The sequence below is a fragment of the Octopus sinensis genome, linkage group LG16 (assembly GCF_006345805.1).
Source record: "Octopus sinensis linkage group LG16, ASM634580v1, whole genome shotgun sequence".
Classification (NCBI taxonomy): domain Eukaryota; kingdom Metazoa; phylum Mollusca; class Cephalopoda; order Octopoda; family Octopodidae; genus Octopus; species Octopus sinensis.
In genome coordinates this window covers 55,574,409-55,589,518 of record NC_043012.1, presented here as the reverse complement: position 1 = coordinate 55,589,518, position 15,110 = coordinate 55,574,409, and the positions used below count along the sequence as shown (strand labels likewise).

The following is a 15,110-nucleotide window of genomic DNA, read 5'->3' as shown; positions in this document are numbered from 1 at the left end:
CCTCGTTTAAGAAACAGATTGGGTTTATTTACATTTCTGAAGAAAAAAAGATACCCTTCCCCCCACCCCTAACCCTAACCCTAAAACAGATTGAAATGCAATAGATCGATACTAGGGTCATAATTATGGGTGACAATTTCATATGACACCGCTAGAAAAAACTGCCATTCAAACCGAAAAGATCCCACGAAAGCTTATTGTAAACAAGCATTATCATGATATAATCAATGTTGTTCATTTGTAGTCTTCCAAGAAAAACAGGTCTAGCTGTGGGAAAATATCATCTTACTTGGAAACAGGTGAGGGTTGGTGACAGGATGGGCACCCTGTTGCAAAACATCTGCTTTAACAAATTCCATCAAACCCATGCAAGCATGGAATAGTGGAGATTAAATGGTGGTAATAATCCTTTCTACTATAGACACAAGGCCCGAAATTGTGGGGGAGGTGTCTAGTTGATAACATCGACCCCAGTGTGTGACTGGTACTTAATTTATCGACCCTGAAAGGATGAAAGGCAAAGTCGACCTCAGCGGGATTTGAACTCAGAATGTGCGGATTGATGAAATGGTGCTAAGCATTTCGCATGGTGTGGTAACAATTCTGTCAGCTCACCATCTTGAAATGATGATAATAATAAGTAATAATAATAATAATAATGATTATGATGATATCAGTTGTAATAAAAATGCATTTTTCTTTAGATCTGTTGGGTCAGGATTGACCCAGGGCTAAATAGCAACAAAAACAATAAGAACCAATGAAACATACCTCCATCTCGTGGTTTTAGGATGAGTTCAACAGCTTCCTTCCAGTTGCTGTGTAACAAAGCTCTGAAAACAACCACGAAAAATACTTCACTGTATGAGATATTATTTTATTTATGTTTTTATTTTATTATTTATGCGCCCTTTTCAAGCCTAGCCAGGCTCTTGGGCCCGGTTTCCTGGGTTTCTATGGCGTATGTGTTCCCACCCAGCTGAACGGAATGCCAGTCCATCGCAGCGTTACTCAAGAAACAGGAAGAAAGAGAGAGAGAAAGTTGGGACGAAAGAGTACAACAGGGGTCACCACCCCCACCCCCCTGCTGGAGCCTTGTGGAGCTTTTAGGTGTTTTCACTCAATAAACACACACAACGCCCAGTCTGGGAATCGAAACCGCGATCCTCTGACCACGAGTACGGTGCCCTAACCACTGGGCCATTGCACCTCCATGTATGACATATATGCAAAACATTTAAAGCAACATAATTAATAGGTAGTAATAAACATTATAGTAGATTCTCACAGGAAAAAAATATATCGTTAATCCTTTAGCATTCAGATTATTCTCTCAAATGTAATGTGTATTTACTCTTTTACTTGTTTCAGTCATTTGACTGTGGTCATGCTGGAGCACTACCTTTAGTCAAGCAAATCGACCCCAGGACTTATTCTTTGGAAGCCTAGTACTTATTCTATTGGTCTCTAAGTTACAGGGACGTAAACATACCAGCATCGGTTGTCAAGCGATGATGAGGAGACAAACATGGACACACAAACATATACACACACAAATACATATATATATATACACACATATATATGACAGGCTTCTTTCAGTTTCCGTCTACCAAATCCACTCACAAGGCTTTGGTTGACCTGAGGCTACAGTAGAAGACAGTTGCCCAAGGTGCCACACAGTGGAACTGAACCCGGAACCATGTGGTTCATAAGCAAGCTACTTACCACACAGCCACTCCTACGCCTATATTTATTCACATTCTTTTGAGTTGATCATGTATTATCTCATAGCTTTGAGATTTTGATGATGTAATTGTTTATTTTAAGAATGACATTGGTTTCACATAGATGTGAAAGGCTGGATCTGACCAATTTGAACCTAAAGGGGTTAGAATATTTGGACTGGATATGGCCTGATTAAATGCTAAAAGGTTGAGTCACAGATACCAACTAACATAGAAGTATTTTCAGACATGTAAGCATCTAACTGAACCACAAATATTGATCTTTGACACTGATGCAAGGAAACAAATTTATACAAGTTCAGTCCTTATGGATGTGTGATGACTTGTGCCCCTCAATGACTCTGAAAGTTATGCCCATGAAGTGCCAGCTCCTTGTAGGGCTTTTTATGATGGACAGATAAAAGATAGAGGCCAAACTAATATGAGCCACTTTGGTAGGGTCTGAAGTCAGAATGTACAGAGTTGGAACAAATAGAGCAGGGACATTTTTTCTGACTCAGCCTGCTCACCATCTCAACAGTAGTAATAATGATAATGGTTTCAGATGTTGGTACAAGGCCAGCAATTTTGGGGGACAGGGAAGACGATTACATTGACTCCAGTACTCGACTGATATTTATTTTATCGATCCCAAAAGGATGAAAGTCAAAAGTCAACTTTGGTGGAATTTGAACACAGAATGTGAATAATAATAATAATAATAATAATAATAATATAATAATAATAATAATAATAATGATAATAATGATGATAATAATAATAATAATAATAATAATCCTTTCTACTGTAGGCACAAGGCCTGAAATTTTGTGGGAGGGGATTAGTCAATTATATTGACCCCAATGTTTCACTGGTACTTAATTTATCAATCTCGAAAGGATGAAAGGCAAAGTCAACCTCGGTGGAATTTGAACTCAGAACGTGAAGATGGATGAAATGCCACTAAGCATTTTGCCCAGTGTGCTAATGATTCTGCCAGCCTGCTACCTTAATAATAATAAGAAGAATAATGACAACGACGACAACAACAACAACAACAATAATCCTTTCTATAATAGGCACAAGGCCTGAAATTTTATAGGGAGAGTACATTAAACCCAGTGCTCAACTGGTACCTATTATATCTATCCTGAAAGGATGGGAGGCAAAGTCAACCTTGGTGCAATCCCATGATCATTCATGACCTGAGGGGGTCTTTATATATAGGGAGAGTTTACGAAAAAAAATAAAAGACGAAGGCAGGTGGTGTACAAAACAAACAGATGTATTAGTATAACGCTCAGGAATAGAAAAAGTCTTTTACGTTTCGAGCCTACGCTCTTCTACAGAAAGGTACACAGAAAACAAGGAGAGAAAAAAATGTGTGTAATGGCTAACGATCTATCATGGCCTCTGACTCAGACAGAAGGGTCACACACGAGATGGAAAGTAGGGGAGATAACAAAGTAAAGATGACCCCCCAACACGAAGGTGATATATATATCACTATAGACATACTTTCATATACACACAGTTAATTACATAAATGCACAAGCATAAAGTCAGACAAAATGCCGCCAAGTATTTTGCCTGGTGTGCTAACAATTCTGCTAGCTTACCACCTTGACAACAACATCAACAAGTTCCTTACTTAGGTACAAGGCCCAAAATTTGGAAGAAGAGGGATAAAATTTTGTGAATGAAATAAAGTAGCAGTACTTCACAGTTACAAAGAGGCATAACTAATAGATGAAATTAATAGTCCCTCAAACTGATTAACTCATTAATTACAGCTTTTCTCAGACAATTAGACATTTAATACATCTGTACTAACTAGCAATAAAGTTATTTACATACAAATAAATAACTAATGTATAATACTAAACCATAATAAAGTACGTTTACAAACAAAACAAACAAAAACAAAAGATTAAAAGAGATAACTGGTTACTGACCGACCAATGTGGTATGTTGGGATGGATGTAGTGCCAAACCTTTGCATTCCGTAATAATTTATAAATCCTCTTTCTTTCAGGGATTCCAAAGCTTGTTCAACATTGGGGTCACTTCCAGTGACATTCCTGCAGAAAATAATGAACAGGAAAAAATGGGTTGACTTCTGGCAACGTCATCATCACTGTTGCTGTTTCATGTAGAAATTTGGCAAACGGGGTTCACAGTCACCATGGTGATGACAAAGATGAACAATGATTTAAATTTTTGAAGCCATTTAGTTACATCATGCGTGGAGGCGCAATAGCCCAGTGGTTAGGGCAGCGGACTCGTGGTTGTAGGATCGCGGTTTCGATTCCCAGACCAGGTGTTGTGAGTGTTTATTGAGTGAAAACACCTAAAGCTCCACAAGGCTCCGGCAGGGGGTGGTCGCGATCCCTGCAGTACTCTTTCGCCGCAACTTTCTCTCGCTCTTTCTTCTGTTGGCCTGCTCGCTTAGCCAGCGGGGTGGCATCATTTGAAGGCTAAAACAATGTGAAGCGCATTGTGACCAGCTATGTGTAGCAACATCTGATAGCCTGGTTGGTCATGTGATCACGTGATGTGATGTTACATCATGCAGATGTACTGCATGTATATGCAAGTGTACAGCAAGTGTATGCCTGCACGACGTAATGTATGAGTAGAAAATAAATGGCTCCAAAAATTTAAACCATTGTTTGTCTTTGCTCACCTAGATTTCTACATGAAGCAGCAACAATAGAAAAAAACTTTATCAGTTCATCATTATAGAAGCAGCAGAAAATTGATCACACTGGTATACAGTGCCTAGGTGCACCACAACTTGTCAAAAGTGCGTATAAAGAATATGCAATAATGTACAAATGTCTGGGAAATGAACAGTGTATGAGTCAGATACATGCTTGCATGTGTATGGAGGGGAGAAAATCAGGTGTAGTGTTGGCGAATCTCAGGAAGCATGGAAGTTTTGAAGGATGCAGTGCTCCGACAACTAACAACTGATGCCGGCAGTTTGTTCCGTACTTCAGCAACTCTTAGCGTGAAAAAATGTTTCCGAAAGTCATGGGAGCTGTGCTGTTTTCTGACTTTGTAAACATGTCCATTTGTGTGAGACAGGTGGAGTTTGAAAAGGTGCTCAGAGTTATTGTTAGTAAGATGGTTAATAATATTTGCAGTAACATGAAATAACCAAAATAGAGAACATTCAGGGATGACAGGAGGTTTTCTGAGATATAGATGGAAATAAAAGACACCACCAGTCTGTACGGAAACAAAGCAACCTCGATCCCAGATACAAACCGGAAGTGACCCACTTCTGACAAGTTGTGTAAACTAAGAATAAGCTTATCGTTGGAGATAACAATCATTATCATCATCTAATGCCTGCTTTCTATGTTGGGCATGGATGGGGCGTCTGGTGAGTCACAGGGGTGCATCATGCTCGAATGTCTACTTTGGAATTAGGGTTTCTACATCTGGATGTCCTTCCAAATGCCAACCACTATACAGTGTGTACAGATGTATTGGGTGCTTTGGTGCCATGTGAAAGGCACTTGTGCCAGCACTGCATAAGAGTGCTTGTGCTTGTGCCAGTGCCACATTAAAAGCACTCAGTACACTCTGTAAAGTGGTTGGCATTAGGGAGGGCATCCAGCTGTAGAAACCAAGCCGAATCAGATGAGCCTGGTGCAGCTTTCCTGCTTGCAAGCTCTGGTCAAATCATCCAACTCGTGAACAGTATGGAAAACATACATTGAATAATAATAATAATAATAATAACAATGCTGTCACTGCAAAGGGCTTAACTGAATGAAGGACATCAACAAATAAGACATAGGTACCCAGTGGTATCACAAAAATAAAGTACCCTAATATAAAGGCAATGGGACAACAGAGGTAACGAATAAAAGGAGGGTTACCTGAGGACAATGATGAACCTATTTCCCAACAATTGGCCAAGCTTCAGACATTCATCAACATAGCTGAAACAATAGAAATAGTAATCAGATTGATCTTTAATCTTTTTCAAATATATAGGGTTGTTACTATGCAGTTTGTGTGGGTGTGTGTAATTCATTGCGTGTATATAGGAGCACGTCGATAGTGATATATATACATACACATATATATACATATATATGTGTGTGTGTATGTGTATATATATAATTCCAAGAAAGTTAGAGGTTGTGAATCGAACCAACTAAGGGATAATATCTATCCAATATACTGCTGGTAGAATACCCAATTATTAATACATAAGTGTTTTTTATTGCATTGCAATTACATTACCTCGTGTACTAAATGGGTGAAGGTAAAGAGATATTTTACCATTAATTTATAGAGCATTAAGAAAATGGAGGGAATCAATAGGTGGTTCATCAACTTTTAGAAATTATATTATGTTAACTTATTCATTTATTTACTAACTGATAATTACAATAATATACATATTATTGTAATTATCAGTTTAGTAAATAAATGAATAAGTTAACATAATATAATGTCTAAAAGTTGAGGAACCACCTATTGATCCCCTCCATTTTCTTATTCCTATATATATAATATATATATATATATCTATACACACACATACATATATATATATATTTATTTTATAGAAGGAGCTTCTACAGGACTAGAACTGTTTCATTCAAAAGAAATCATCAGGAAGCCTGATGATTTCTTTTGAATGAAACAGTTCTAGTCCTGTAGAAGCTCCTTCTATAAAATAAATTAATTTACTCTGCTATGTATTGAGTACCTTATTTACTGTGGTTACCCCGACTCAACCCGGGATCTACATATATATATATATACAGGCAGCGATGGGTAAATCGTCGCCATCTTATATTTTTAATTTTGTGCATTGTTTATTTTTGATTTTGTTGACTACACAGTATAGTAGGGGCAGTTGAGCACTGTCTGTGAGATAAACAGCACCATGACGCAATTCACTCTGCCAGAAATTTGGAAATGACATGCTATACTGCTTGGTATTCATGCCGGAAACTCCAATACAAAAAGAACAATCGTTGGATTGCTGTATCCTCAAAACATGTACCGAGAGGGATAAAAATCAAACATCCAGTCAACATCATGGTGTTTGGAGTGATCACTAGTGATGGCGATGTTATGCCTCCATTCATCTTCCCACATGGCCTCAGACTCAACACGGGGGTCTACATCAAGTGCCTGGAGGAAGTAGTGCTGTCCTGGGTGAAGAGGTTGTCTGCTAGAAGACCCTGTGTCTGGCAACAGGACTCTGCTCTGTGCTGCACAAAGAGAACCCAGTCATAGCTATCAGACAATTTCTGCAACCACATCGCCCCTAACATCTGGCCACCTAACTCCCCAGACTGCAACCTCCTTGATTATTATGTGTGGGGCGCAGTTGAGAGGGAGACCAAGAAAACTCCTTGTAACATCGAAAATGAACTGAAGGCAAGGATTATGGCAGCATTCACCATCTTAAACAAAGAGACTGTCCTAAAGAGTTGCAGGAGATTCTGAAATTGTCTAGAGGCCGTGGTTGAAGCCAATGGCAATTTTATTGAATAAATTTACTCTTTAGTATTTCAAGATATTTTCATGTAAACTTGGTAAATATATCTGTTAAAATGAGATGTCAGTGTTATTTTCATTTTTGCGTAATTTAGGCGATAATATATTCACTGCACCCTGTATATATATATATATATATATATATATATATATATTAGCAATACCAATTAGATATGACAATTGATAACCATAACTCAGTCACAAAACAATGATCATGATAATAATAATAATAATAATAATAATAATAATAATAGTAATAATAATGTCTCACCTAAAGTTACCAAGGCATATATTTTTCAAAACCTTATTTAATTCAAACAGACGTTCTCCTGTAGTTCTAGTTTTATAAAAAAAAAAAGGTTGAAAATAGAGCAGAATGAATAAATACATAAAAATAAAACACATAAATAAATAGGTAGACAGACATGTACATTGATAGATAGATAGATAGATAGATAGATAGATAGATAGAGAGAGAGAGAGAGAGAGAGAGAGAGAGAGAGAGAGAGTGAGAGTGAGTGAGACAAACAGACACATAAACTACTACTAAAGAGGTTGAAGAATATTGGTATTCTTTTCTACTCTAGGCACAAAGCCCAAAAATTTGAGGGGAGGGGGAGAGGGCCAGTCAATTAGATTGACCCCAGTACACAACAGGTACTTAATTTATCGACCCCGAAAGGATGAAAGGCAAAGTCAACTTTGGTGGAATTTGAACCCAGAACGTAACGGCAGATGAAATACGGCTACGCATTTCACCTGGCGTGTTAACGTTTCTGCCAGCTCACTGCCTTTGAAGAATATGGTATTATGATATGCATTGTTAATCTGCAGAAAAGTGCCATCCAGTATTCTGTAAAAATCTTAGAAAGATTTGAAGAGACATGTCATCAAATCTCAGAATAAGATCCCTGCTAATAAAATTAGCATTTGAATAATAATAATAATAATAATAATAATAATAATAATAATAATAATAATGATAATCTTTTCTACTAAAGGCACAAGGCCTGAAATTTGTGGGGAGGGGACTAGCCGATTACATCAACCCCAGTGTTTCACTGGTACTTAATTTATCGACCCCGAAAGGATGAAAGGCAAAGTTGACCTCGGTGGAATTTGAACTCAGAACATAGCAATGAGTGAAACGCTGCTAAGCATTTGGCCTGGTATGCTAATGAATCTACCAGCTCACCGTCTTAACAATAATAACAGTTTCAAATTTTTGCTACAAGGGAAACAATTTTGGGGGAGGGGATAAGTCAATTACATTGACCCCAGTGTTTCACTGGTAATTAATTTATCGACCCCGAAAGGATGAAAGGCAAATTGACCTCAGCAAAATTTGAACTTAGAACGTAAAGACAGACGAAATATTGCCAAGCGTTTCACCTTGTGTGCTAATGTTTCTGTCAGCTCAGTAATAATTTCTTTATTATCCACAAGGATTGACGGAAAGGACGATGAGAATGGTACAAGTCTTCTACAATTGGACAACGTAGATGATTTTTACTCCAGTTGAAAATAATCAAACCCAGTCTCGTGCCGTGTAAAAGGCACCAGTGCTGGTGGCGTGCCATGTACAAAGTATCCCGTACACTCTATAGAGCGGTTGGCATCAAGAAGGGCACCAAACTGTAGAAATCAAACCAAAACAGACAATGGAATCATGGGCGGGCCCTGGCCGTGCCACCTCTTGTCAAGCCATCCAACCCATGGCAGCATGGAAAATGGATACTAAATGATGATGATGATGATGATGATAAGTGATGATGAGAGAAAGTCAAGAAGAAATATGTTACCTGAATACAGTTATTAACTGAGAGGTTTTGGCTCGTCTGTCTTTTGTACCTGAATATTGGAACTGCCCAGGTTTTATTCTGAAATGGTAAAACATGTGAAATATACTTGATATGAATTGATACATCTTGATGCCAAACGGACCAACATTTGGCATCCTGATGTACTAAAAATATGAGAAGTGGCATGATGGGTACTGTTCCAAAAACACAGCTAAATGCTTGCCCTGGATTTGAACCTAAAATCTAAATAGCTATTCTCTCTTACTCGCTTTTACTTGCTTCAGTCATTTGACTGCGGCCATGCTGGAGCACCGCCTTTAGTCGAGCAACTCGACCCCAGGACTTATTCTTTGTAAGCCTAGTACTTATTCAATCAGTCTCTTTTGCCAAACCGCTAAGTTATGGGGACGTAAACACACCAGCATCAGTTGTCAAGCGATGTTGGGGGGGACAAACACAGACACACAAACACACACACACACACACATATCTATATATATAAAACTGAAGTTGTGTGGCGTCTGTCTCCTACGATTTAGATTCCTAACTACTCCCACATTTTGCGGTGCAGTTTAACCAAAAGCGGGTATCTTATAGTCGTGATTCATATCGAGCCCTTCTGGGTATTAGCGCGCATCTACAATGAGTCTACGATTTTAAAAAAACATTTACCATCATTTTTTTCTATTTTTAATGCATTTTTTTGCTATTATATAAGGGAAGTAACTCTCAAAAAATGTCTACGATGAGTCTACGATTTAAAAAATAATTTACCATCATTTTTTTCCATTTTTAATGCATTTTTTGCTATTATATAAGGGAAGTAACTCTCTAAAAATGCTTATAGCAAAACTACCATAACATGTTCACTACCAAAACAACTACTACTGCTACTACTGTTACAACTGTTACTGCTATCACCACCACCAAAATTACTACTACTATTATAACTAGTGAGACAACTGTTGCCGCCACCGCCACCTTGAAATACTAAATAACAGGGTACTTTACCTGAGTTTATTTGCAATAAAGTTGATGGCATCCATAGTGTCTTTGTTCTCCTTATAAAGTACAAACTTACAATAGTTTCCTCTCTTCTGGGGCCAAGAACCACGGGCATTACGACCTGAAAATTAAAGGTAAGAAAAAAAAAAACACAGAAAATATCAATTGGTTGAAAAAGAAAATACTAAAACCTCACCTGTCGTCAATGGCAGGTAGCAAATTGGTAAAAATCGGTAAATATATATATAGGTGCAGGAATGACTTTGTAGTAAGAAGCTTGCTTTCCAACTACCTGGTTCTAGGTTCAATCTCACTGCATGGCACCTTGGGCAAGTATCTTCTACTATTGCCTCAATCCGACCAAAGGCATTGTGGGTGGATTTGGTAGACAGAAACTGAAAGAAGCCTGTCATATATGCTAAACGACGATGATGATGATGTATGTATGTGAGTATATATATATGTGAAGGCAAACGGCTCAGTGATTAGAGCGTTGAGCTTACGATCATGAGGTTGTGAGCTCGAATCCCGGACCAGGCTGCATGTTGTGTTCTTGAGCAAAACATTTTATTTCACGTTGCTCCAGTTCACTCAGCTGTAGAAACATCACGGGTGCCAGGCTGTATCGGCCTTTGCCTTTCCCTTGGATAACACTGGTAGCGTGGAGAGCGGAGGCCGGTATGCATGGGCAACTGCTGGTCTTCCATAAACCACCTTGCCCAGACTTGTGACTAGGAGGGTAACTTTCTAGGTGCAATCCCATGGTCAGTGTTGTGACCGAAGGGGGTCCCTCCCAATATATATATATATATGTGTACGTATGTATGTATGTATGTATGTATGTATGTATGTATATATATATATATATTATATATATATATATATATATATATATATATATATTTAGTGTTGGGCGTCATGGAGGTGAGGTGGGTGAGTTCCGTTCAAGTGTTAGGCCTCATGGAGTCAATGATCAAGACCTTTGGCATTATGTTGTGCTTGAGAAGAAGACCCATGAAGCCAAACAAAATCACAGTCATGGCAGATACCGGTGTCATGCAAATGGCACCTGTGCCGGTAGCCTGTAAAAGCACCTATTACACTCTCGGAGTGGTTGGCATAAGGAACAGCATGCCAAATCAGACTGGAGCCTGGCGCAGCCTTCCAGCGTGCAAGCCCAATCAAACCATCCAACACATGCCAGCATGGTTGTCAAGCAGTGGGAGGTGGTGGTGGTGGGGCAAACAGACACAAAGACACACACACAGATTTATACACACACACATATATACAATGGCTTCTTTCGGTTTCCATCTACCAAATCCACTTACAAGGCTTTGATTGGTCCAACACTTTCCCAAGATACCATACAGTCGGACTGAACCTGGAACCATGTGGTTGGGAAGCAAGCTTCTTACCACACAGCCATGCCTGCACCTATATATATATATATATATATGTATATATATATATATATATGGGTACTGGACGTCACCAACTGTGTAAACAACATGAAATACGAAAACAAACAAGTTAAATACTCAAAGAATGAGAGAAAAAAAAAGGAAAACAGGACAAGTAAACAGAGAATGACCCTTCATCAGTTGTCAGCTATCTATATATGATGGCTTCTTTTAATTTCTGTCAACCAAATCTGCTCAAAAGGCTTTGGTCGGCCCGAGGCTATAGCAGAAGACACTTGCCCAAGGTGCTACACAGTGGCGCCAGACCTGGAACCATGTGGCTGGGAAGCAAGCTTCTTACCACACAGTCACACCTGTACCTATGTATATTATGATGTTAGTAAAGATATGTGGGTTTACCTTTTGAGCCCTGCAGAACCACTTTGATGACTTTTTTGTTGTTAATCACTTCTGTAGTACTTTCTAAGCCAATAAAACCATCACGGATAGCTTGATGCATCTTAGTTCGCTCAGCTTTGTCATCTCCAGCCTACAATCACAAATAGATTTCTAATTAAAAGTAAATAATAATAATGATAATAATAATAAATTATAGTCAGTTGAAGTCATTTTAATTAATGTGCTGGTAAGTTCCATATATTCCACCACAAGTTCCAGCCCTTATTGTAATGTGGTGGCTTGTATGCCTCAATGACCCTGAGAACTATGTCAACAGAGCACAAACTCCTGGCAGGGCCTCTCATACTGGGCAGGTCAAAGGATAAAGGCCAAACTAATTATGGACCACGTCTTCCCAGAAGTAAAAATGGGTTCGCATAAGACCAACACATCCCTACATAGAAAAAAAGCAAAGTTAGAGAAGCATCGATGATGATTCGAAACCAACAAGACCTGGGAGAGGAAGGCCTTCCCTCCGGGCGCAGAGTTGAGAATAGTGGTGAAAAGTTGTCAATGGCCTAAGCTCCATAGGGAGGTGAAGAGCTTATGGAACTAAATAATGTTCTTTATCAATGTTCTATCACAATGACTTAACTGAAAGCTTTTTTTTCTCTGTATAGCATATCTAAAATAAGCAGAGAAAAAGAATAAAATTCAACTGGAAAAATGCTAAGTCTTAAGCAAAGAACAAAGATTGTGTTGTGACAGTGCAGAGAATGTGTAGAAGGAGTATTGTCGATAGGGACACAGGCTATAGTGAAAAATGCTAACCAAATAGTTAATCAATCAATTAATTAATTGGCTAATAAAACTGAAGTGAAATTCAATCAGTGTATGTGCTTTAATTTACAGCATGACTAAGTACAGCAATTTCTGTTTCAACACATGATTTCATATCAGGAATATTAGAATGCAAATACAAAAAGAAAAAAAAGAATTCTTAGGTGAGAGAGAGAGAGAGCATACGATCAGCCTTTGAAGCTGAAGGTGCAAAACAAATATTTACCTCAAGAATAACTGAAGAATTTTTATCCCGTTTTGTTGAGATCTCATTTAGCTTCTCAATATTTTCAGCAGAAAGACAATCACCAACATCAACAAGAACCTTCCAAATGGAAACAAAAAAAAAAAAGGGCTGTAGAGAATATGGAATTGTCATAATCATACAATCAAATATATAAAAAATTTTTCTTCCTTTTAAATTTGGCTTATCGAAGTAACATGATTGTTTTTCTTTTTTACTTGCTGGATCTAGAGGATGGGGCAATAATTACAGCCTTCACATCCTGCCAAGGCTGGTGAAATTAATGTTGTTAACATTCTGCTTAAGCTTGTTGCAAGTCAGCATCTTCAAGAAAAACATGAACAGGGAAGGAGTTCCTGAGAGGCTCATGTTCTTGAGAAAGCACGACTGAGCATAGAGAATAATGCGAGGTTTGGTGGCAGGGAGAGGAGAGATGAATGAGCCAGAAGTGCCTTAGTAGAGGTGACTCAAGACCAGCCACCTTCAAGGAACCGAGACTATTACAGTTGTGATAGAAAAGGCAGAGAGAGGGGACACAGCATGTCTATGAATCAGAGGCTGGAGTATGTCTGCTTGTGATTTTATGCCAATCAGTCGAATGGCCTGTCTTTGGATAAAATCCAGGATGCATTCACGAGCAGCAAAAGCAGCACCATTCCAGATAGATCTTTCTGAGTCATAGGGCTGATTTCCCAGTTTGCATGGCACATATATTTCCCCTATGCACAGGACACTTGTCCGTTGCAGGGTCACTCATTTTCACCAGCTGAGTGGGCTGAAGCAACGTGAAATGAAGTGTTTTGCTCAAGAACACAATGCATTGCCCAGTCCAGGAATTGAAACCACAATCTTATGATCATGAGTCCAACACCCTAACTACTAAGCTATGCACCTCTTTTTTTATTTCCTGCCTCTTGACCGGAGGGTCCCTAAGATGATGGGATCCCCAAGCCTGCAATATGTGTTTGAGATGTTCAGTGAGTCCTGCAATCCGCATTGTATCTTTGTATCAGAGTTTGTCCACTCACCCACTGCTTGACAACTGGTGTTGGTGTGTTTATGTCCCTGTAACTTAACAGTTCAGCATAAGAGACTGACAAAATAAGTAGCAGGCTTAAAAAAAAGTACTGGGGTTGATTCATTTGATTTAACATTCTTCAAGTCAGTGCTCCAGCATGGCTGTAGTCAAACGAGTGAAAGAAGTAAAAGATACAAGATAATATACACACACACGCGCACACACACACACACCACACACACACACACACACACACATATATAATAATAATTTGAGGAAATATTATTCCTAACTTACAGGGAAAAATTCAGTTTAGAAATACTAAATCAAATTTCACAAAATATAATATATATATATATATAAATTAGAAAAAAACCACCTTTTATCAATTCAAAATGAACAATAAAATTACACCATCTAGAAAATTACATATAATAGAAATATTAAAATTAAAATAATAATATACCGATGATTAAGTAAATTGCAAAATAATAAAAAAAAAAACGTATATATTTGGTATATATATATATATATATATATACACATGCATGATGGGGAGGGTGGGGCTTCTTTCAATAATTGTCAACTAAATCCACCCACAGTGCTTTGTTAGTCCAAGGCTATACTAGCAGACACTTGCTCAAGGTGCCACACAGGGGACTGAACCTAAACTTATGTGGTTGGGAAGCAAACTTCTTAACTACACGGCCACAACTGTGTCTAAAATGCTAGCAGATAAAAGCAAAACCCAAACCAAGACAACCACTTCATATCAAAAAGCAAAAAAAGAAAAAAAATGAAGGAAAAAAGAAAAAAAAACCCACCCCTCCCTCATTGAATGATAAAATAGAAAAGAAATTAAATACATACTTTTGTTGGGGTTTTTGGTTTTGAGATATCTGTTAACTTGACAATCTCTCCTTTCATATCAATTTCATTTACAATAAAATCAGAAAATCTGTGGACCAGAAATAGAAATTTGAAGTTAAAATTTTAATCATTCGATTTAATTAGATATTGTTGTTGTTCTTGTTTAGTTCTCAGATCAGCCCCAGTTGAGCAAACCCATGGTCACAGGTATTCCAGCCATGAAAAGAGGCAAGTTGCTGGTCAGTCAATATTGTGAATAGACGCTGG

At 38.2% G+C, this 15,110-nt stretch overlaps 1 protein-coding gene across 1 annotated transcript in view; it reads right to left on the bottom strand.

Moving 5' to 3' along the window:
• The window catches only part of LOC115220332 (pseudouridylate synthase 7 homolog), a 39,832-nt gene that overhangs the window by 12,986 nt on the left and 11,736 nt on the right, over nucleotides 1-15,110 (bottom strand). Inside the window, 9 exon segments of the mRNA XM_029790431.2 lie at nucleotides 772-833; nucleotides 3,683-3,808; nucleotides 5,621-5,683; nucleotides 7,534-7,599; nucleotides 9,065-9,142; nucleotides 10,076-10,190; nucleotides 11,893-12,022; nucleotides 12,938-13,036; nucleotides 14,844-14,931. Coding sequence (XP_029646291.1) covers nucleotides 772-833; nucleotides 3,683-3,808; nucleotides 5,621-5,683; nucleotides 7,534-7,599; nucleotides 9,065-9,142; nucleotides 10,076-10,190; nucleotides 11,893-12,022; nucleotides 12,938-13,036; nucleotides 14,844-14,931 — 827 coding nt within the window.